This window comes from Phaethon aethereus (assembly GCF_964289735.1).
Source record: "Phaethon aethereus genome assembly, chromosome: Z".
NCBI classification, from domain to species: domain Eukaryota; kingdom Metazoa; phylum Chordata; class Aves; order Phaethontiformes; family Phaethontidae; genus Phaethon; species Phaethon aethereus.
The window spans coordinates 5,861,181-5,885,482 of record NC_138577.1 but is presented as its reverse complement, the minus strand read 5'-3'; the positions used below and the strand labels follow the sequence as shown (position 1 = coordinate 5,885,482).

General features: G+C 43.3%; 1 protein-coding gene across 1 annotated transcript in view; it reads left to right on the top strand.

Annotated features, from left to right (window-relative positions):
* SETBP1 (SET binding protein 1) overlaps positions 1 to 23,728 on the top strand; it is a gene marked incomplete at its 3' end in the record, with an annotated part of 246,062 nt that extends 222,334 nt beyond the window's left edge. The window contains 2 exon segments of the mRNA XM_082013439.1: positions 17,481 to 17,648; positions 23,172 to 23,728. Coding sequence (XP_081869565.1) covers positions 17,481 to 17,648; positions 23,172 to 23,728 — 725 coding nt within the window.
* Between the last annotated feature and the right edge of the window lie 574 nt (positions 23,729 to 24,302).

The window sequence follows — 24,302 nt, the reverse complement described above, 5'->3', positions numbered from 1 at the left end:
CATTTGCTACGGGACCCATCATTTTGAATGGTTTGACTTTTACGCTTTTAAAGCCTCAAACATAACACTGCACTAATGCCGGGTGGGAATAGGGCATTTGCTGTTTATTTGTTTGTTTGCTTAAAAAGAGAAAGGACCATACGAACAGAATAAACCACAAGTCATATTTTTTTCTCCCATTGCATACCGCGGACAAAACTTGCAGGCTTTGATCTCCAAAGATTTCTGAATAGTTTTGCTGGGGAGGTATTTCTCTGTCCTGATTTAGTACTCACAAAGTGAGCGGCAGGAATGGAGAACAGCTCTCCTGTTGAGACAGGGCAGCGTCTCCTCAACCGATGAATTATAGCGCAATGTACAGCACAAGGTTTTTCCCTAAGTAAATGTAGGAGCGCGGGAGGGATCGACTTCGCCGTGTAAGCGCCAGATCTGAAATACCTAAACTCCTTGGAAACCTGCCTTCAGCTTGCTCTTCTATTTTTTGCAAGTGGTTATCCTGAGTTTGAGTCTCTGCTCCCTCATGCAGTTGTTGACATCAGTAACACGGGTGTAAAATGTCACCGGATCAGAAGGCAGCCAGCGTTCACCTTGCATTTGTATTCATGACTATACAAGGAAGAGGGCAGCAGCAGGTCAGGCCCACTGAGATCCACAGAGATTACTTTGTCGATGTGGGATGTTTATGTTCTGATGGGGTGTTTTATAATCGACTCTTAAAACCATGCCGCAGCCTATTTGTTCTGGTTTCGTGGCAGAGCAGATTGGAACATGGGAACTGTTGCGGCTTTCCGGGGTCGCTTCTTTTGTTTTTCTTTTTTTTTGAAGGAAGGGCATTGCATCCCCGCTTTTCATCTTTTTACTCAAAAGCTTCCACAATTTCCAAAATGTAAGGTGGTTGGTTTCGGATCAGACCTGGCAAGCATCCCCCGGGCTGCCAAGCCTGCTCGCCCACCGGCGCAGGCAGCTGCCTTAGTGCTGGTGCTCTCCCAAGGCACACCGCAGGGACCGTGCCGGGAGCCAGCATCCCTCCCTGCTGTCCCTCACCAGTCCCAGCTCCTCGCCGCAGCTTCTCCCGTGTGAGACAGTGGCACCCACACACACCCTTCACAAGACCTCCCGAGGGCACCCCCTCCTTGTGCCCTGCTGGGGGGGGGGGTTGACCCCGGCCAGCCGCCCACCCCGCTGCTCTCTCACAGGACGGGGGAGAAAATACGGTGAAAAAACTTTAATTTAAGATGATGTGATGAATGTATGTGATCTCCAGGGAGAACATGAGCTGCGGGGGGGAGCAGCTACTGCACGTGATCAAGGCGCACTGGTGCAGTGGACCGAGGACTTGCACCCCTTGGTCATCAGCACCACCTGCTGACACCTTCATCTGCCGGGGACCTCGTGTCCAGCTCCTTCCTGGCAGCACAAGGCCAGGATATGAGGTGCCACCCGGGGAGCTCAACCATCTGTTCCTCCAGCCTCGGTGCTCCAGAGATGCACTGCTTGCACCCGTCCTAGCAACAACCCCAAGACAGCAGCTGTGATAGGGAGCTGGGTTGGGGACCAGGAGAGAGAAGCTGTATCCCTCGTTGACCTGCTGCGTGGTGGCGGGGAGATGCTTTGCCTGCGATTCACATAGCCATACCTTGACTTCTGAAAGCCTGATGTCTGGCTCGGGGTACCGCTGCGGGGTGTTAATCATACCCAAACACAGGCATCTAGCCCAGGTGGAGTGAGCTGACCTCTGGAGACGTCATCTTCTCTCTGTCGATCATCTCAAGTCCTAAAATAGCTTAGTCTTCATTGAGTGACTTGAAAACTTTTTAGGCATTTCTGTTTCCCATTCCATTTCTTGTTCTTACCTCTTTTGTTTCCTTTCTCTGTTTAGTGATGTGGCCCGTTTCTCACTTCTTATGTCTACTGTAAGTTGTACAGTGGGACCCCAGACTTCATTGAAGTCAAACACTTCTCTAATTAATAATAAAGAAAAGGGAGAGTGATACACTCGTTGTGCAAAAATTTAATTTTTTTTTCTAATTCCTGTTCAGTTGAAGCAGCTCATTTCTCTTGAAACGCAATTGAAATGTCATTAGTATTTTCATTAGCATGATGACTGATGATACAAGGCAGGCAAGTATATTTGGGACCTAGGCTGATAAATTTTCATGATGTTTTTGTAAGACTTTGCTAAACTCTTCAGAAGTCACATGCCAAGTGGTTCCAGATCATTTAAAAAAACAGAAGACTTTTTTTTCTTCAACTACTGGAATGAGAAACAGCCGCACAGCCATACAGAAATAGCACAGCAAGCCCTGAAAATGCCCAGCAGTTGCTAAACATTTTTCTTCTTCATTGAAACAGTTAATCTTCATCAATGAAGATATTTTACTGATGCGTCTTTGGCGTTTTGTGGGGTTTTTTTCCCCATCTCTGAGGATTCACATCTCTAGATGAAACGGCTCTTATGTTTGTGGGGAGAAGAGAAATTCCTGTGGAGAAACACAGCTTAAGACCTAACCATAACTTAGGCTGCCTTTAGAGGCTTTTTTGAGAGGTTGAGCTGGATTTAAGTGATATATGTGTGTAAGCCGTCACGATGGTATTGCTTCCAGAGCCTTTTCCCATCACTAAATGAACAATGAGGAATGGATAAACAAGAGGGGAGAGGAAATGTTAAGCTTAGTTAGTTGCCTAATCATTCTGAGACATTTTGCCCTCTTTGCTTTGAGTTAGCTTCAAACACAGATGAAGAGAATTAGGCACTTGGGGTGGTTTGTTCTTGTATCTATTGGATAGGGTATATTTATTTTATTGATTCCTTTTGTACATACTAGCAATTACAGAGCTGTGTCCCATAAGTTCCTGTGTTTTTCTCTCACCTGAAATTTTGAATTGCTGGGTTACTGGGTTTATTATTATTATTATTATTATTATTAGTCTGTTTACTGGGAGAAAGAAAAAAAAAACAAACTCATTTCTTTACAATGTCAAGCAAAAGACCCTTGCCATGGGACAGAAAAATATTTCTAATTTTCTTCCTGTGTAACAAATCCATCCTTAAAGCATCACGGGAAATTTCCACAGTTTTAAATTTACTGCACGTATACTTGATGCCTTGCATTGCAGCGTTTTGCTTCCCATTCAGGGAAGAGTTGACAGGGCATGTTTGTGCTGCTCCTTCATTGGTGACAAGGGGATATTTACAATGATGAGATATTTCCCTACCCACAAGAGACTTTGGGACAAGCGAAAATGAAGGCTCAGGGCTCGATTCATTTGCCCACACGTAGTTGTCAACTGTCATCTGAGATGCCTAGGATATCCTGCCTGGCCTCCAGCTGCTCTTGCAGAAGGGCAGAGGTCTTGCCTGAAGCCCTTTATCATATCTGCCAGCCTCCCTCGCATGTTTCGAATTCCTCAGGGCATTTCAAATACAACCAGGTGCCTGTATAGAGCTTACACTCCTGGCCCAGGGATGCGCCATCCGCATTTGAGCCGCCCCATTTGAGTAGGCGGAATTTAAACTGGAGAGATTGCGGTTTGGCCAAAGAGCTCAGGGGGGAGGATGGATCTTCTCGCCCAAATCTGGGTGTCTACAGCATAAGATCGTTATGTGAGCTAGGTTTCTCAGCTTTCATTATAGTCAGTGAAAGTTTAGCCAATGGAGCCTGAAAGTAATTCATCTTGGACTAAAGTAGACCCCACTTTTTCAGATTAATCACCCGCTCCGCTCTTCTGACTGTATTTATTTGGTCTCTGTTGCCTGTCATGGCAGCTTAGACACATATCTCTCATGTAGACTCCCAGGTTGCAGCCACGTAAAGTTAGATGAGATGAGCCCTTTATTCCCTTAGTTATTAAAAAAAACCCCACCATCAGGAGGGTGAAAATACAAATCCAGAGATTCAAAGGCAAAACTAAAAGTATTGAATTTGATTGAGTTGCTTTCCTGGGTAGTTGTTCTAGTAGGAGAAAACAAGACCTGCCTGAGTGCCTTTTTATGCCCAAAATGCTAAATAAAATCCCTTAGACTTCTTCCTCCCAGAATTCTAGCTTTTCTGAAAAACGTCCAAGGCCAGCTTTTGCAAACAATTGTCTGAAACCGGGACCTATCTTTAGGTAAAACTGTAGTGGGACATGGAGTGCTAAGCAAATGAAGTATCAACTTAATTTCAAGCATGAAGATTGGAGAGCCTGTGCTTGGCAGTTTACTCAAGTTCATTATTTTTTCCATAGTTTGATGGCCTGAACAAAATCTCACTCAGGGTCAGAATTTCAGCAGATTTCAGGCTGTTAATTCTTTCCTTTTGGCTAATAAAATTCTGCTACCCAAGGAAAGCAATCATAGTTAAAGAAAGGCTCTGCTTGCATCATCTTCGCTCCATCCTGATGCTCTCTTAGAGTGGATGCTTAAAAGGGAACATATTCCTCCCCTGATACACCTTTCGGTATTTTGTCTGCCTAGTGCTATAAAACAAGCATATAAGGCTATGAGGAGAGAACTTCACTGGTTGAAGAACCTAAAATATCCTGTTTTGGCTCCAGTAAATGTGAAAACTGAAGACAGGCTTGCACCAAAGCTGTGCAGAAAAGCACTCTGGAAATTTGGAGTGGCTCAGGCATAGATGTGTAGCATTCAAGTTGATAGCATAACTCCAAATGTCAGCAGTTAAGAGCATTTAGGGTTTTCTCAGTATGTTCTTTATTCCGGTTCTTGTCAATCTGCTTTTCACACATGTCTGTAATAAGCGACTTCCCTCCTCCAGCTTCTTTCCAATCTACTCTTTGTCTACTATTTCCATCTTTTTCCCTATTTTATTCCACTTTGCACTCTTCACCTCTTTAACCTCTTCTTCATCAGTCAGATCCCTTCTTGTGTCTATACTCCACAGAGGCAGTCTCTGACCTTATTACATGTGGTCTCTCTGCCATCATTCTTACACTGTTATAGGAAGCAGTCTCCAGCAAGAATTTTAATGAAAACCACTCTCAATAAAGTATTTCCTTCAGAATTTTGCTTTGAAAAAATATGTAAAATCCAAAGATTTTACACCAAAGTTTATATTAGAGAAATGGCGTGAGGTTTTTAATAGGTTACAAGGGAAAGGATGAACTTCAGGAAAAATCCTGTATTCTAGATCTGTCTGGTTGGGTCTTCTCCATTCACAGTAACCCTGAGCTGTTAAAATAAAGCCAAACATTGTACTTTATGTGATCATTTCAAATATTTTAGTTGTTTTCAGAATGCCATTAGAATAGGGCAACAATCAATGTCCAATATACCATAAAACTAGCTAACTATTAAACTTCCTTGTTGCTGAGATTAATTGGCAATAACAATTATGATCTTACCTATGCATCTGTTTAAATAGATTTCAGTTTTCATATTGCAGTCAGTAACTGTGGTTTTCAGAGTGAAAGGTAGAAAAATACCCCATATCTATTGATCTGAAATACAGAAAAGGAGAGAGAAGAATGACGATGTATGCACTCCCAATGTGCATTATTTTTCATCTCTGGTGCTGATAAAGCTAGCACTCATTTTAGTGATGAATCAGCATTAAAATGGGATGGATGGACTCAGGTATTAAAACAAAGCCAGCACGAAACCTTCTAAAAATAAAACCTCCTCTGTTATAGTCTCCTAGATTGCAGGGTATACAGGGACTTCTATTAAGTGCTGAGATTTTACTTCAGATGCATGTCGTACTCGGAGTATTTCTCATTGCATGAACTGGGGCATAGCATATTACAGATAAAGAAGAAAAATGAAATGTCTAGGCTGCCCAGCAGGGAGAACGCCAACTTACAAGTCAGCAGTCTTGGATGGGCTTATCAGCTCCGTGACTTTCAGCCCATCCTCATCCCACCTGTCCCCAAGCACATACCACCATGGTTTAGCTGCCTTCGCTTGCAGCTATGGTAGGTGGAAAGGTGTGGACCACTCTGGGGACTCATTCAGGTATTCCTGGACTAAGTTAGATGGTGGACGTGCCCACCTGGCTCTCTTCTTTTCCTTTGGCGTAACAGTATGGCTAGCTGCATTCCAGCAACATCCCTAGTACTGTTTACGTTTCTAACACGGACATCACCGCAGGACTACTAAAACTGGTGTAATGCAAATATAACATTTCAGTTAAAAAGAAAACAAATATCATCTGAATTTGTGCATCGTACAGATATTGTCTTTTGCTGAATGGATACGCAGGGAGAATGAAGCCTTACTGTTTCTGGAGGAACATTGCGCTCTTTTTTCTCAGTGGAGGTCTCTTAGTCGAACTTGTTCAGCAAGATTTTTGCTAGTTATTGTGCTAACTTTTCGTAGATTTCATCACTTTTTGTACACTGGATGTGCCTAAAAAATGACTCCATCATTACACCAAACCAGCCCTTGTGCCTCATTCATCATCCCCACACTAGCAACTTGACCCTTCTGCTCATGCTTCATGCCAGCACTCTCCCACCAATGCTGTCAGTCCCCCATTTAATCTGTGATAAACACGAACTGCTCCCAATTCCATTTGCCTAGGGAATATCAGCTCTACCTGCCACATTTAAAAGTGAACATCCCTGTTGTTAAGAAAAACAACAACTCAGAACACTACCCTTGACTTTTCTCATTACTTACGGACTGAAATTTCCCCATCTGTCTTTCCTCAGCTGTGTTCTTGAGAAAGAAAACCTATTTTCTGTTTCCTCCCTCCCCAGTGAGCACATCCTCATCCGCTATGGCAGCTCATCTCAGTGTGACTACTCACCTCTAGGTAGTTCCTTGCTCCTGTCTGCAGGTCTTTTTATTTCTACCCCTCAGCGTACCTAATGGCTTTTTATGCCTTAAAAAAGAGCGCTTTAGCTCTTTCTTCCAACTAACCATCCTCCCTCAAACACTTCTTTTTCATTTCACTTCTTTCGCAGATTTTAATTTTTCTCCTTCCCCTCCGCGAGGGGATTTAGTTCTTCATCACTGTGTATTAAATGATTCATTCGCTGAGATATTTCGTGGCAAATTTCATTCCTCCAACACCATCGGTCTCTGTCTGTCTCTCTTGATTCTGTCAGACTTCAACAACTGTAAACTGTAACTTTCTGCCCAGCCAAAAGTTTCAGGCTCTGGGCAGGAAAAGCCTTTGACTCTGAACCCATCAACAAGGCCCTTTAGCTTGGGATCCTGGAGGCTTTGACTCTGAATTACTCTTTTGAACCCTTGAGTTTTTCTCTCAAATTTATTGATTGCTGTCACCTGCATATAGCTAACATCTTCGTCTACTTTGATCCGACTTCCACAGGAAATTCTCATTTCATGTTTTCATCACTTCCTGGCATGACAAAGATTGGTGGTTTCTTCGATGACATTTTCAAATCCCAGTCCCACTCTGTTTGAAGGGCTGGGGGCCTGGGAAAGGCATGCAGGAGGGCTGGGGGAGACTGGGTCTGAGCACACTTACAGCCCCCGTGGGTTACTGTCCTGTACTGCCCTGGAATATGAACTGCTTCCACCAGCTCCATTAAATTTTCATCTTTGAGTACATGAAGGACTGAGCTTCCAGACACACATCACTTCATCTCCCATGACTGAGGATGCATGTCCTTTATTCCTCAGTCTCCTGACTCAAGCCCCCTCTATTTTCATGCTGGCAATATGCGAAGGAGGAGAGAAGGGAATGAGATGGAGGATCCATGAATCTTCCTGTACCAGTATGGGAAAAAGCCATCCCAAAGCAAAACCAAAAGGCAAAGCTCAAGAGTCTATCTCCTAGGAAAAGAATTCACTGCAAATATAGGCTTGAAACAAGCAGGAGATTGGCCTTTTGAAGTTTCAAATTACAGCTGATCATCCTCTTAGCTGGACGGGCAATGGGGATTTGAGACTCATCCTGATGACGAGCAAAATAGCGCTTCCTTTCCCTTTCCTCCTCAGGTTTAGTTCTTTCACCGATAACGCTAGCAGCTATGTTGTTTTCAAACTTCACATGTCATTGTAGGCTGCAGATTCCTGCAGCCCGCAGCTCCACGCAGTCCTGGGACCCACCTCCCAAAAGTGGAAGATGATCTGAAGACCCTGTAGACAACCCCACAGATGTATATAGCAACAGCAGCTGCTCTGCTTGCTTGAGGAACGCCTTAGAAGCTTCAGGTATGCAGCAGTTGCCACTGTGCTCCCTGTCAGGAAACACAATTACCGTCGTAAAGAAGCGAAGAGGAAGACTTGCAGCGCGTTCCTCGAACTCAGGCGCAGAGATTCACCCGAGTAGAAAGGAATGGCAAGATGCATTTAACCTCATTAGTTTCAGTAGGGCTGACTTTGTGCAATCCATCAGTGTACAGATACATTAGGGGAACTAAACTATTTCCACATCTCATTTACATAATGGATGGGATGTGAAATGAGTCCTATGGAAGAGAAGCGCCCTGGAGGCACTAAAGTTTATCACAATATGTAAGAGTTCTTTTAGATCATTGCATTAAATTTCCACTAACAAGATAACAAATTAATTGTCTGTATTACTGTACTAACCCAAAGCGGATAAAGTGTATGATTTCAGCAGAGGAAGGCGGCTGTTTAAGACAGCTCGGTGGTTATAGAAGGAGGCAGAAGAGATTAGTATGTCTCCCAGCATTTGCGTGCCACGATGCCAGCCCTCCTCCTGCCCCTTTAAGAAATGTGGCTCTTCTCTAATCTGATGTTGGACTTGAGCTTTATTAGTGAAGTGAGGGAGAATGAGTAAATCAACTGTATCAGACAAGCCTCAGGACATCTGGAAATTGATCATTCTGCAGAAATAAGCACTCTGTGTTTATTAGCTGGGAGTTCATCACTATCGCTTCTCTTTATCCAATTCCTAAGAGATTTCAAAGCTATCATCATAGCATTAGCTCTTCTGACTGTGCTACTGCAGATAAAGATCAGAAGATCTATCTAATGATGGCTTTCTCGGTCTCCCTCTTTCTTTCTCTAACACTATCCTGATTTAAAAAAAAAAAAAAGAGTAGGAAAATAGCTGGAATGAAATAAATCAGTCTCCGTGTCTTAAATTTTTGCCTGTTGGCAATGGAGTAATTTTTTATTATTATTCTACAGGAACTTGGTTTTATTCAGGGGGACACAGCCTGCAGAATAGAAAATCCCTCACAGAAGAGGTGGAATTTGAAGTTTCTAATGCAGTGGTGGAAGAGGGAGGAAGATAAAAGGACCTAAAGCCATAAAGTAGTGCCGTACATTAAAAGTACAGTTATTTTTAAATGATAATACACGTCAAATAGAAGCCAGGGAAATGAATTCCATAAGTTAGAAAGGTAATAATATTACTTTAAGAAGAATAATTACTTTCCTTAACTACATTTATCACATAGTAATTCACTTCTCCCTTCTGGAATATGATGCAATGCCCAACTTTTGACCGATTTATTTAAAATCAGCCTTAAGAAAAGATTCACCCAGATACGAGGTTTCTTCTGGTTCTTATTCAAAACGGAGGAGTTATCAAAACGCAAGTACGATGAGTAGCTTCATGTTTAGACGTGCATTCCTGTACAGCCGCGTTGCGTAGCTACATTGTGCAACAAGACTGGGAGGAAAATCGTCTGTAAGAGTTTTCCGATAATAATGGTCAGATGCATAAACAATTTAAGTACAGCCCTGGATTTCCAGAAGTCTGTGGGGAGTATGAAATCCAATGCAATGGACTCTCTAAAGAAAAATCTTCCCTAGCAGAAGCTTCTCTGAGATCAATTTTTATCAGCTGATGTTCTCTCTTTTCCAATGGCAAATTAATATTTATTACCTCTTTTCAACTGGCACTTAGAGTTCCAGCTTGGGTGCGCATTGTGCTAGATTCTGTACACAAATAAAAGAAGAAAATGTGGATGTTGTCCAAGAACTTTTCCATGTAAGTACACCATGAGAGAAAACAGATGAATGCAATAAGCAGAGTGAGCATGATTTAACAGTAAAGCAAGGATAGTTAATTAATCCATTTGTACAGAGCCTAGCACAGTGGAGCTCGACCACGTTACTTGCAACGTAAGTACTTAATAACAACAATAATAATGACTAGGCCTTTAAAATTAATGTATTACTTATCAGTCAGAACTCATAAGTTGCTTCGCCAGTGAATGAAGAATGTCAGCTTTTTTATCCAAAGTACCAGGGGACCCATAAATCTTTAAGAAAAAGGCCAGTTTCACATCAGTATTGTGTTCCTCACACACAGGCTTTCTGCCAGTCTGCCTTGAGCTACAATAATGCTACTCCTGAGTCACCCGTTTAGTTATGATCATTCTGATTGTTTATTTATAATCATGCCATCATTGTTTGAGGTTCTTGATAATCTCTTTCAGGTCTGCCCTTGCTTTTGAAGCTGTCCTTTCCCTTTGCCCTTTCTCATCAAACAAATAATGATTGATTTCTTCCCTGCTTTGCTGCCTGTTGCTCACTTGCACGTGCAGGCAATGTTGTCCGTGGTATCAGCAGGACTCAGGGAAGTTAAGGTATGAGTCTTTCGGTTGATGAAACAGGCTCTAATTTGGAGGAAATGCACAAAGATCAACAGACACATGGTAAATAAGATCTGAATCAGGCCACCTGTATGCATCATCTTGTTCTCTCTCTGGAGCAGCAGCAAAGGATAAAATACACTGGAATCATGGATGTGCGTACGTGAATTTTAAACCCTGAGCCGCCTGTAATGGTGTTGCAGATGATTTATTTTCACCTGATTCAAAGATGGGTTGAACTGGGGGCATTCTCTTATGTAAGGGTCTTCTGGACAGAGCACCCCAAATCAGAAGAAAAAGTCCAACAAAAGGTGATGATACCACACCAGCAGGTCCATCTGGTCAAGGGATAGACCTCCCACTACTGCAGCGTGAATCACAGTCTTGTGAGCAAATCACTGCAACTCCGTGGGTTTCCAAAGGTGCCTTGGAGTCTCTGCATTTTGGTATCTGTGAAAGAAACCTGATGGCTCTTCCTTATTGGCTGCTCCAGATCCATAAATTACTCCTGTTCTTCAATTTAGATGAGAATTTCAGTGAGGTGAGTGATATAGGCTGAAGAAACCAAGTGCCTAAAACAAAAGACAGATGGCTGAACCCATGATTCACCGGCGATGAGCTGCAGTTGGGCCATGTAGACTTTGAAGTAATTCATTACATTTGTATCTCTTCTGTAGGGGGAGGATTTTCCTCAATGATTTGTATGACCTTGCTAAACCCAGATAGGTGGTAATTGAGCAGCAACTACTTCTTCAGAAGAAACAGAATAAAAATATTGAAAATATTGACTCACCCCAAAGGCAGTAAGCAGCACTTTGGTCTTTGACCTTTAAGCATCCTAGGGTAGTCAATAACCTGGCTGTTAGATGCTGTGCCTGCCACTGATTTTGATTTGGGAGTAGTTTAACCTTGAACCAAGATCCAAGTAACCACGGCAACAGGAAGTCAGCCTCTCCATCCAAGGAGTGGGAATCCATAAATCAAGGTCCCTAATGCAAACACTGTGTGCAGGTAGAGATTTGAGAGGATAAGTGGTTTGTGAGGGATTACCTTTGAAAAAATGAATGACTGTCCCTTGATATGTTGAAGCACAGCTTCACAGAGACTTTTTTTTTTATCAATAGAGGTCAACAGGTTACAGCTGCATGTTTTCATACGGCTCTGTATATAGGCCCTTCAGTTTAATTAGAACCAGATGTTCAATTTATGAGGTTGTTAGCATTATTATGTACCATATGCACATGCATATATATGTATGTGTATTGATACATACGCCCACATATGCACATCTCTTGCTCACAAACTACATTCATGAATAAATAATGTTAAGGCTCAAACTCAAGCACTATGGAGTGAAACCTCAGTTTTGCATATGCACAGTTCCATAGTGCTGTGATCCCATAGGCGTAACTACCTAGTCAAATATCACATTTATTCTATGGGACGCTATTTTAGTCAATGTATGGCACTCGACCTAATGAACAGCTATTGGGTAGTTGGATTTTCCTCTCGCTATTCAGTGTGTGATATCATGTCTCAATTATTCCACATTTCTAAGCCTTGGTATGAAAAGAAGATTGTTTCATGAATGTTGATAATTTTATTTTCACAGCACTGCTCTTGAGATGAGGGGTATATTATTGTTCTCATTTGCAATAGAGAAGCTGAGCAGAGAGAGTTTGAAGTAGAATGGATACAATTTGAGATGCTTAATACTGGATTTGAGGCTCTGGAAGGATGTATGGTCTAATAGGCAGAGACTCCTCTACATATCTCCATCAAACCATGACCTGTAATTCTGTCTCACTCCTGATTAGTTCTGCACTCAGACCCGTTCTCCTCCATTAAGTCCACAGGTTGATATCAGGTCACAGGTTCATCAGGACTCCTATCCCATACTGTCCCATTCTGTAGACCTGTCTTTCAGACACCTCTCACCAGTGCAGTTCTGTGCTGGAGTCTGCTGGAGATCTCTTCCACAGTTTCTGAGACAACCCACAGGTCTAATATTTCTCATTTCATGTGCAAGAGACAAAGGTTGGGTCTGTTCATAGCAGCTCCAAGCTGCAAATACAAGGAAGTGTTGATTCATTGTAGCCTCGTTGGAGAGGCTGAGCACAGCCAACAGACACAAAAGTTTGTGTAGCAGTTTCTGGCTCTGCTTCGAGAGCTTCTTGATCTTCTGGGAAAGGATGAGGAAAGGATTAAATACTTAATGCCTTCTTTGCCTCAGTCTTTAATAGTAGGACCAGTTGTTCTCTGGGCACCCGGTCCCTGAGCTGGAAGACAGGGAGCAGAATGAAGCCCCCGTAATCCCAGGGGAAATGGTTAGCGACCTGCTGCACCACTTGGACACACACAAGTCTATGGAGCTGGATGGGATCCACCCAAGGGTACTGAGGGAGCTGGTGGACATGCTCACCAAGCCGCTCTCCATCATTTGTCAGCAGTCCTGGCTAACCGGGGAGATCCCAGCTGACTGGAGGTGAGCAAATGTGACTCCCATCTACAAGAAGGGCTGGAAGGAGGAACTGGGGAACTACAGGCCTGACAGTCTGACCTCGGTGCCAGGGAAGGTTATGGAGCAGATCATCCTGAGTGCCATCACACGGCACGTACAGGACAACCAGGTGATCAGACCCGGTCAGCATGGGTTTATGAAATGTACGTCCTGCTTGAACAACCTGATCTCATTCTAGAACAAAGTGACCCACTTAGTGGATGAAGGAAAGGTGGTGGATTTTGTTTACATGGACTTTAGTAAAGCTTTTGACACTGTTTCCCACAGCATTCTGCTGGAGGAAATGGCTGCTAATGGCCTGAACAGGTTTACTCTTTGCTGGGTAAGAACTGTCTGGATTGTCAGGCCCGAAGAGTTGTGCTGAATGGAATTGGTGGCTGGTCACAAGCGGTGTTCCCCAGCGCTCAGTACTGGGCCAGTCCTGTTTAATCTCTTTATCAGTGATCTGGACAAGAGGATCAAGTGCTCCCTTAGTAAGTTTGCAGACGATACCAAGTTGGGCAGGAGTACTGATCTGCCTGAGGGCAGGAAGGCTCTGCAGAGGGATCTGGACAGGCTGGATTGGTGGTCTGAGGCCAACTGTATGAGGGTCAACAAGGCTCAGTGCCGGATCCTGCACCTGGGTCACAACAACCCCGTGCAACACTACAGGCTTGGGAAGGAGTGGCTGGAGAGCTGCCCGGCGGAAAAGGACCTGGGGTTGCTGGCTGACAGCTGGCTGAACATGAGCCGGCAGTGTGCCCAGGTGGCCAAGAAGGCCAACAGCGTCCTGGCCTGTATCAGCAATAGTGTGGCCAGCAGGAGCAGGGCAGGTTTCGTGCCCCTGCACTCGGCACTGGTGAGGCCACACCTCACATACTGTGTTCAGTTCTGGGCCCCTCACTACAAGAAAGATACTGAGATGCTGGAGTGGATCCAAAGAAGAGCAATGAAGCTGGTGAGGGGTCTGGAGCACAAGTCTTATGAGGAGAGACTGAGGGAACCGGGGTTGTTTAGCCTGGAAAAAAGGAAACCAACATGGTTTAGTGGTGGACTTGGAAGTGTTAGGTTGACAGTTGGACTCAATGGTCTTAAAAGTCTTTTCCAACCTAAATGATTCTAAGGTTCTGTGACTCTAGGTATCAGGGTCCGTGTGGGAACTCCTTGAGGAACTACCAAGTGCTATCCAGGTGCAGCCAGGGGTAGCAGTGGGAACTCACTGCTACAGGAGATAGAGGCCCCCATCTGCTGACCTGACCTGTTGTCCAGAGAAGTTTGCTGCTGGCCTGGGGCTTGGATCAGGGAAATTGTGGAGACATACCAAACCAAATCTGAGTGGTAAATCAAATCAAGCAAAGGTAGCAGGAGACTTGCATGAATGGCCAAGGAGCTCCTGAGTAATGTCAGACATTAAAAGGAAGCAAAAAAGAGGTGGAAGCAAGAACAGGTGACCCAAAGAACTATAGAGACAATGTCCAAGCATGTAAGGATGGGCTTAGGAAGTCAAAGCATGTGTGGAGTTGAATCTAGCAAGAGCAGAAAGGCAACAAGAGATGTTTCTACAGGTACATAAGCAGCAAAAGGCAGCATAGGGAAAATGTGGGCCCACTGCTGAATCAAACAGGGACCCTGGTGGCAAAAGACCAAGGTACTCATTGTCTTCTTTGCCCTGATCTTTACTGGTAAGACTGGCCTTCAGGAATCCCAGGCCTCTGAGACTGGTGAGGAAAGGAAACTTACTCTTAGTGGAGGTGGATCCTGTTAGGGAACAGTTAAAACAAACTGGACATACATAAGTCCATGGGACTTGACAGGATGCACCCAAAAGTGTTGAGAGAGCTGGCTGGTATCATTGTGAGGCCACTCTCAATTATTTTTGAAAGGTCTTGGTGATCAGGACAAGATCCTGAGGACTAGAAGAGAGCAAATGTCAGTCCAGTAAGAGCAAGAAGAAAGACCCAGGGAGCAATAGGTTGGTCAGCCTCATCACAATCCCTGGAAAGGTGATGCAGCAAATAATCCTGGAAAGCATTTCCAAATATATGAAGGAGAAAAAGATGATTGGGAGTTAGCATAGATTTATGAAGGGGAAATCCTACCTGACCAATCTGATGTTGCTCATCTTGACTTTAGCAAGACTTTTGGCCCCATCTTCTGTAAGCTCCTTATAGACAGACTGATGAAATACAGACTAGATAAATGTACACTGTGATGGACTGAAAACTGGATGAACTGCTGGGCTCAAAGGGTTGTGATCAGTGGCACAAAGTCCAGCTAGAGGGCAGTCATTAGTGGTGCACCTCAGGATTTGATACAGGGGCCAAAAAGTATTTAGCATGTTAATTAGTGACTGGGGTGAGGGCTAGAGCACACCCTTGACAAATATGGAGATCCAAAACCGTGAGGAGTGGTTGATGTGCCAGAGTGTCATGCTGCCATACATAGGAATGTCAATAGGCTGGAGAAATGGGCTGACAGGAACCTCATGATGTTCAACAAGGGAAAATGCAAAGTCCTGCATGTGGGGAGGACTAACCCCATGTACCAGTACCTGTTGGGGGCTGACCAGCTGGAAAGCAGCTTGGCAGAAAAGGCCCTGGGGGTCCTGGTGGACACCAAGGTGACCATGATCCAATAATGTGCACTTGCAGCAAAGAAGGCCCACAGCTTCCTGGGCTGCATTAGGAGAAGCATTGCCAGCATGTCAAGGGAGGTGATCCTTCGCCTTTATTCAGCACTGGCGAGGCCACACCTGGAATACTGTGTCCAATTCTGGGCTCCTCAGTACAACAGAGACATGGACATATGAGGGAGAATCCAACGAAAGGCCACAAAGATGATTAAGGGTCTGGAGCATCTTTTCTGTGAGGAAAGGATGGGGCTGTTCAGCCTGGAGAAGAGAAGGTTCAGGGGGATCTTACCCATGTGTACAAATGTCTGATGGGCAAGAGTAAAGAAAATGGAGCCATCACTTCCCCGAGTGAGCCACACACTCAGTTGTGCCCAGTGACAGGACAAGAGGCAGTGGGCACAAACTGAAACACGTGAGGTTATGTCTGAACAACATATTTTTACACTGAGGATGAACAGGTTGCACAGAGAAGTTGTGGAGTCTCCCTCCTTGGAGATATTAAAAACTGACAAGACATGGTCCAGGGTAACCTGCTCTACCTGACCCTTGAGCAGTGTGGGGTGGACTAGGTGATCTCAAGAGGAGCCTTCCAACCTTAGCTGCCCTGTGATTTTTTGAATGGTCATGTAATTGCCAAAATCTGATGCATTTTATTGGAGGCCCATGTCCAGATGGAGATTTGAAAATAGAAGGAATTTATGAAGGATTGACTTTAAAAAATGAATGTCTGTCCTGGATATGTTGAAGCCAAACATCACAGAGGGTGGGAGAGATTTTCATAAATTGGCAAAGACACAACAGAAAGTCCTCACCCTAGCAGACCTTTGTGCCAGTCTCATGAGAATAGGGCTGCTGGATTTTTACAAAGCAGCAACTGCTAAGAGTTTTCTAAAATGGGAAAAAAACCTCCCAGTCTTATTGTAAAAAGTGACGGAGGCATTTTAGCTGCCTTTCCACTTGGTAAATTCATATACTTATAGATATATATGCAATATGTATATACACACATGAACTCACAAATATTACATATAACTGGGTGGATACATATTCAGGTATATTAGGCAAATACCTAATACATAAAATTTCTGTCCCAGCAGTTTAAATTTGACACATTTACAAGCAAACAAAATGGGTTTGAGTCATAAGAGAGTTTGAGAAACATTGTTAAGAGAGGAATCTACCAGCCCTGAGTGCTCAACTTTTATTTTTCTTGGATATTTGACCTTTCTGGTATATTTCTACTACTCACTTATTCTGCATTGCAATCCCTAGGTAGAAAAAGGTATGACAAAGTGTTCTTTTTTTTTAAACTCCCACCCCTTTGATGAGTTGTAAGGTAAATTTTCATTACGAAGGGAATTCCAAAAAAGTAAGTACAAGCTTAATGTGCTTTAGACAGGGAATTACATATTGAGGCTGTTCCTGATGCCTGCTCCCTACTCAGATGAAACACCCACCAAGTCAAGTCATTACAGAAGAGAAGTATGTAAGTGTGTGTGGAGAATAAACTATCCGGGAAACGACAAATAGGCAATCCCACTATATCGAGATATGAAGCATATCTGTCTTTATACATACACCAGGATGTATGTTTGCTTGGAGAAGAAAAAATAGTAATGTGGAATTATTATGTTGGTTTACCATTCTTTATCAAGATCAATGATGGCACATCCGTAAGCAAAATTACCAAAAACAGTAATGATGATGATCCTTGCTGCTATCAAGACCATGTTACAGGCACATACACAGGCAAATACAGAAATATATGGGGGCAGCAAGGACAGCAAGTGACTATTCTTTTCCAGATATTCCCCAAACTTGTTGCTTCATCAATATTCATCCAGATTTTGTTTCCTTCCCCAGGAATTGCAGGTCCCCACTTAAAAGCAGACCAGACTTCACTTCATGGTAAAATGGAAAGTTCTGCCTGTAACATGATGACCAGAAGGAAACCAGCAGCTGTTGACAGTGTTGCAATGCCGACTCCAGTATTATCTCTCCTACCTTCATCATCATCAGCATCTGAAGCAGGTAACGTTGTTTCCCTCCACCCCCTCGATTTCCTTCCCATCTTCTTCCCTCTGGCACAGCACCAAACAACATGTGCTTGTACTGCTCTTCCCGGTTGGAGAAGTAGCTGCAAATGTGCGTATCTAATGTGATAATCAGGCTGTAATTTTTCTAACACTTCTTATCATGATCATATCTTGGCATATCAAATCTATTTTATTCACATACCACCACTTGTGCAATAATGAGGACACAAGTAGCACCAGCCCGTATGGTCTAGCAAGGGACTCTTGAAGCAAGACTCTTGGGTTTCTTTCTCAGCCCCGTTGTTCATTTATTTGAATGTTCCCATCCCTGTAGCATGAACATGCCGAATACCCAGTGAATAGCTAAGGAGCAGCTGAGATTTATTTCTGCATACTTCAGTGATTTTAGCATAATATTCTGTCTTGCAAATGCAAAATTGTCTGGGGCAATGAACAGTGATTTAAAATATATCAGAATAAATAAGTCAGAATAGCATGTTTTTCAATCAACTTATATTTTGTTCTTCTATTTTGAATCAGATCAGAAAGGTGATAGCTTTATACAGTCAGAAATTGAGCCAAGTCATTCAGGCATCATCATGCCTTTCCTTGGGCATGGATAGAGAACTCAATCTTGCATTGTGTCTTAATTCCCAGTGAATGGGGAACCCATAGTACATTACCCTACATGCAGCCATTAGGATCTCCACAGTCTTGTCAAACATTTGATTCCACCTTCACAAAAAAATGCACTTGTGTCACTGAGTTATGGAATGATTACATATTTAATTATTCAACTCCAAGTGCTGTGTCAGTGCACTCCTTTTGATTTTCCTTTCATTTCCTGAATAAATAGTGAAAACAAGGGATCCATGCGGTAAAGTAGCCTCTATAAAGATAAATTTTTATATTAAAAAAAATCAGGATTCTCTGTTTAGTCTTTAATACTTTCCTACATATAAACTAAGGACAGATTTTTAATGCAGCGGAGAATGAAAGCACACAAATATTTTATGATCAGTTTCAAGATGAAAGTGTATGCTTGACTGCATAGTTCATTCCTTCCATTTTCAGAAGTCTAATTAAATTGTTGGTTTATCTGTAGCCCAGATGTTGAAATAATTTAGTTGAAAACTGAAAGAAACTGTGTTAATGGGAAAACAGGACAGTGCTATGGGTTTCCTGTAATTAATAGCGAGCTCTTTGAAAATTCCTCCATTCAAACCAAGTCGACAAACTGAGCCCAGCTGTTGTGCAAACAGTCTTCTCTTGCGAGTGGCCTTGGGCAGCTCTGAAGGGATGGAGAATGACAGGCAGTAACAAGGATTTTAGTGCTGCAGACATAACAGAACCATCCAGAATAAAGTTAGGGGCTGATGGAGAACTTCCAAGGGGTCTGCTCTACCTGGGTTCACCTCCTTGCTCAACACCACGGTGCTGGAGTGGGTCCTCCAGCCTGCTCTAAGCTACCCCTGGAAATGTACATTTTTGGTAGAGATTTCTCTCTTTGCCTCGGAAGCTATTTCCAGCATCATATCAATCCTGCGTGACTTTTGGGCATGGCCTGAGGTCGTCTCAATTTGTCTGTGTCTGTGAGAAGGAGCCTCACTGCATCTGTGTACTCCAGGGAGAGGAGAAACACTGGGCCTCCCTGTGCTTTATTTTAAATGTGTAGAGCTGGGCTTTAAGACTAGCGTGGGTTCTTGCTTGTTTGGGGCAGCTGGGTCAGCTTGTTTGGAGAGTGGGAAAAGGATGAAGGAAAAGTACAGGCTCCTGTGCTGCGCCAGGTATTTCTAGTTTCTTTTCACTTTGGGCTGGATTTTGCCAAATAGCTTCAGGCCTTCACGGAGGTAGCGCGTTGGCCATGCAGCCCGAGGAGGTGCAGGGAAATAACTGTGCCCAGGCAAAAAAGTGTTCCCCCATACATCCCTAGCACCTGGAGGTTGCCACCATGTTGTATCATCTCTGTAGGAGCATATTACTTTTTTCATATGCCTGTGTGCAGACATAGTGTCCTATTCCCCACCTCCTCTTCTACCCCTTCTAGATGAATTCCACCAGATAGAGCAAGACAGAAGTCTTCCTCCAAAAGCAAGATTTCCACATGCAAACAGCAAAGTATGTGCAGGAAAAGAACAACAAAGCCTAAAAACAACGCAGACCAACTTAGGTCCAGGGTTGGGCAAGGTCTGTTTGGATAAAATGGAAAAGATTAGTACTTCGCTTTGGTTTTCAGCAGAGCAGTATATCACATGGCAATATAGGAAAATATTTTGTATCAAAGATTGCTCACCAAGAGCTTCCAGATGAGTTGATAACACCTAATGGCTCTCACTTCAATAGTGGTTTATTTTGGCAGATTTCCCTGATATTTTGTCATATGCACACCTCATCAAATCTTCCCCCTGCAGACCCATAAGACTCTTTTCCGCATAGTCTCTCTACACCAAATATAGAATCAGATGTCCCTGTCTCCTAGTAGTCAAAATAATACTGGGTTTCCTAATATCTCCTTCAAAAAGCCTGACTTGAAAGCATATTACTTATTCAGTACATGCATTCTGACTATTGGCAGACTATGTAACACAGCTCAAATAGTTTCTAGATCTTGCATGTTCAGAGGCTTGCTAGGAAGAAAAGCAAAAACATTATTAGTAGCTTCTAACAAACTTCCTGAGAAAGTCATAAACACCCCAAAGCATCTATGAAAGAAAAATTAGTGCAGTAAGCCAGCACAAAATAGCACAGAAGATTTTTTTCTAAATGAGAAAATGAGTTTCAGTCCAAAAGGAAATGGACTGTCAGCTTGCAAAGTTTTAGGAGGGCAAAAAGGTATCGAAACAATGTGAAGGAAGACACTGAGAGTACTGTTCAGCTTATAGATTTAAATGTAAGTGTAGGTATCTACCCATAACTGTCTGCGTGTCAGTTATTTTTGGAGAGCTAGGCAGTTTGGCAAAAAGCAGATGCCTACCTTTGCTCCACTCAGGCACTGTCTACTCAACATCAGGCTCCACTCAGGAGAGTCAGCCTGGGTGACCTTGACCTCTTGGGTGTACAGGAGACCTGCACCTTCCTTATCCAGTATCAGGGTGTCAGAAGAGTGTCCATGGTCACCTTAAATTGCATTGAGTTCCCATTTTAGAAATTCAGGTCATCCTCCATGGACTGTACAGAACAGATCTTCATTGATTGTGATCTTCACTAAGCTGCAGAAACAACTGACTACAGAAAAATCTTGGCAGATACTTGGCTAATGCTTTATTTCAAATTTGTTTCCTGTCCTTTGGCTTACTTTCTTTCCAATGAAAGCTGAGAGTAATGCCAAATCTCCTGATTTCACCAAGAACCTTGCAATTTTTCCTGTATTTCTGTTAAATTTTCCAAATTCAAGACTTCCATCAGCAACTGAAGAATTTTGGTTTTACTTCCTGGAAAAAAAATTGCATCTTCAATATGAGAATTTAAAAAAAAAAATCTTGAAAATGTTCCCTGACAATAATAAAAGGCAAAAGGTGGACAGTGAATATGAAGTGCATGCAAAATGTTTGATTTCTTAAATCTTCTGACTTGAAGCTACTCTCAAGATCTGGGAGGAACTCAAAGGAGTCAAATGCTTAGGGCTGGAAATATTGGGACTATATATGTCCATTACGAGTGAGGCCAGATGAGAATAATCGTTTTGTGTGGCAGGGATTTAACCTTTTTTTGATCAGATGACTGAGAAATAGCTCACTGTCACTTGCCCTTAAGGCTCTTGCATCCACACTTTTTAGGGGTGACCTACTTGAGAGGAATTTTGTGCAACTTGTTAGCTTCTCCTGAGCAACTTGGATATTTCATTTCCTTTCTCTTTTTCTTTGGTACCAAAATGACTACATTCCTCTTTTCTTTTGTCCTCTGTGAATCACAAACTGCAAGTGGTTTTTATTTTTCTTTTTGGTGTGGGGAGTGGGTTACATATGGAAAATGTATTTTGTTTTGTAATTAATAAAAACCAGACTTTGGGAAGTTGGCCATCCAGGTCTTTATTTATAAGAGAGCATATGTCTGTGTTTTGTTTATGACTCACTCCTACTTCTTGCATTGTAACTTGGGTTTGTTTACGCAAGCTCTTTGCTGAATCTAAGCAACATGGTGGTACAAGAGCCAATAATTTGTGTTCTCCAAGAGGGGAGACCAGTGAGTGAAGCTTGTATGCTGAATCCATCATAGCTCATAGCGAGCAAAAGGAGATTCTACCACTTGACTGCTCCTGGTTATCTACAGAAAATGCTACAATAGCAACTTTATTTAAACTCTTGATAGATTAGCCTGTTAGCCATGAAGGGAGTGATAAGCCCCAAACGAACCTTTCTCGAAATCTTGGCTGCTCTGGAAACTTTAAGTATTTCAAACCAAAATGACGGCTTGACAGTCAGGTGTAAATTAAGTTTGCAAGTAGATGTGGGCTGAGGATAATGTAGTGGGATGTTTTATTCTTTACTGAAAAGAAATTCTGAACTCCATCATTTCTTTTCCAGCAGCGCAGAACGGATATGTTAGGAGTGAAAGAGAGCACCAGTTATTGCAATAGCAGAATTAATACATTTTGTTTCTCTCACAAAGGGGTAGTTACTTTTAATCTGTGTGCAAATCCTGAACTCTGAACAGATGCCACGTTCAGTAAAGGACAATGAGACAATTTAAGAAAAACAAACAAGGTCTCGTGTCCTAAGCAAAGGACCAGTAGCCAAGAAATGCTGGGTACTCTTTCCAGCTCTGACAATGACTCACAATGTGACCTTGGCAAGAGTCTTAACTACTTTGGACTTCACTCAGATCTAAAGTAAGTGATCTGAACCAGGAGTAAGCTTACTTCAGGGGCCATTGAAGTCAATTATATGACTGAGTAGTTTCAGCTAGTATCTACAGAGGTGATAGTAAAGAAACTCAGGCAGGGGTAATGAATTTGCCACAGGTGACGTGACCCACACAGCTTGTCTGTGCCCACTAGTTTCAGTAACAAACACTTTTCATATGAACTGGCATCCATGGCAAGAATTAAAGGACAGAGTGAAGACATCATGAGTATGTTTGGGGTATAGAAAGTTTAGTAGTTATGGTCAACCAATATGACAGCTATGCTCCGCAGCCCTACCTTCCCTCCCACTAGAGTTTTAGAAATGAGAACAAAGTGAACCCATGTTGATGTAGAAAAGCTTTGTTTCTCTAGAAGACGGGAGAGATGGAGAGAAATCTCTGAAGACTGCTTAATAGTCAAAGTTGTGTTTTCATCTAGGGCAGTAAAAAAGGAGATAACAGCAATTCTTCTGGGACTGTAATAAATGATCTTTTAATTGTTTTTTAGTTGCCTTTCTATGCAGGGTCCCTTCTCATATCCATTGCTTCTTCAGTACTCATATTCAGCCTACTGGGCTTGAAACATCTAGTCTCCATGATGCTGAAAGCAGACAAAGGAGAGTTTCCATTCACTGTTTTTTGACCTACCCCTGTTTCTCTCCTTGTCTCCCAACAGCCAGCCCACCACTGAAAAAAAGGTTCAAGCGCCGTGAAATTGAAGCAATCCAATGCGAGGTGCGCAAGATGTGCAACTACACCAAGATCCTGTCCACAAAGAAGAACCTGGATCACGTGAACAAGATCCTGAAAGCCAAGCGGCTGCAGAGACAATCAAAGACAGGCAATAATTTCGTCAAGAAGCGGAGGGGGCGTCCTCGGAAGCAACCCCTTTCCTTTGATGAAGACTCCAGAGACCAAATGCCCGTTCTGGAAAAATGCATTGACCTTCCCAGCAAAAGAGGTCAGAGACCGACACTCAACCCTTTGATATTGGAGCAAGCAGCAACTCAAGATACAATCATGGCTACCATCGAGGCTGTCATACACATGGCTCGAGAGACGCCACCCCCACCGCCTCCTCTTCCTCCTCCCCCGCCTCCACCTCCTCTCCCTCCGCCCCGGACACCCCGGGTTGGGAAAAGGAAAAGCAAGTCCCCGCAGGAGGAAGAGGAGGATGTGAAAGTGAAGCGGCACAGGAAAGGCAGAGGGATCGAAAGCGAAGGCCTTCCCTAAGGCCGGCGCACCTCGTCGGATGTCGGGTGCCGGTAGCAGGGCACGCCGGGACTGAGGGACTGGAGGCACGTGGTCTGCTTCGCCCCTGTGGCAGCACCAGACTCACTCATCCCTTCGGCGGCCGAAACCCATTGCGAAGAGCTGTACCAGCCGGGGTTCGCATCTTCCTCTTCATCGCTTTGGCCCCAGCCCCCCCAGGAAAAAAGGGGGAAAGCGTGTGGGAAAGGTGGGGGGTAAGGGGGGCGGGGGGTGAGTGTCAACGTTGGGGAGCGCGTCTACTTTGCAGAGTTTCCAAAACTAATCAGCATCTCAGCATTGCTGTTCTCATACCGTACCCGGAGGCGGGAGGTCGTCCTCACAGAGAGCTGAACGTTGTCACTAGGGCTGCATGCTCGACTCTGATTCTGTTTGGCGGGCCAGGTGAAACTAAGAGTAACCATACCATAGTAGAAATCACTGTAAAAAAGAAAAAAAAAAGAAACAAAAAAAACCCAACAAAAAATAGTGTACTTTTCTCAACTGTGATCTTGGTTATAATCTGTTTGAATTTTTTTTTTTCCAGTTTTATATACCT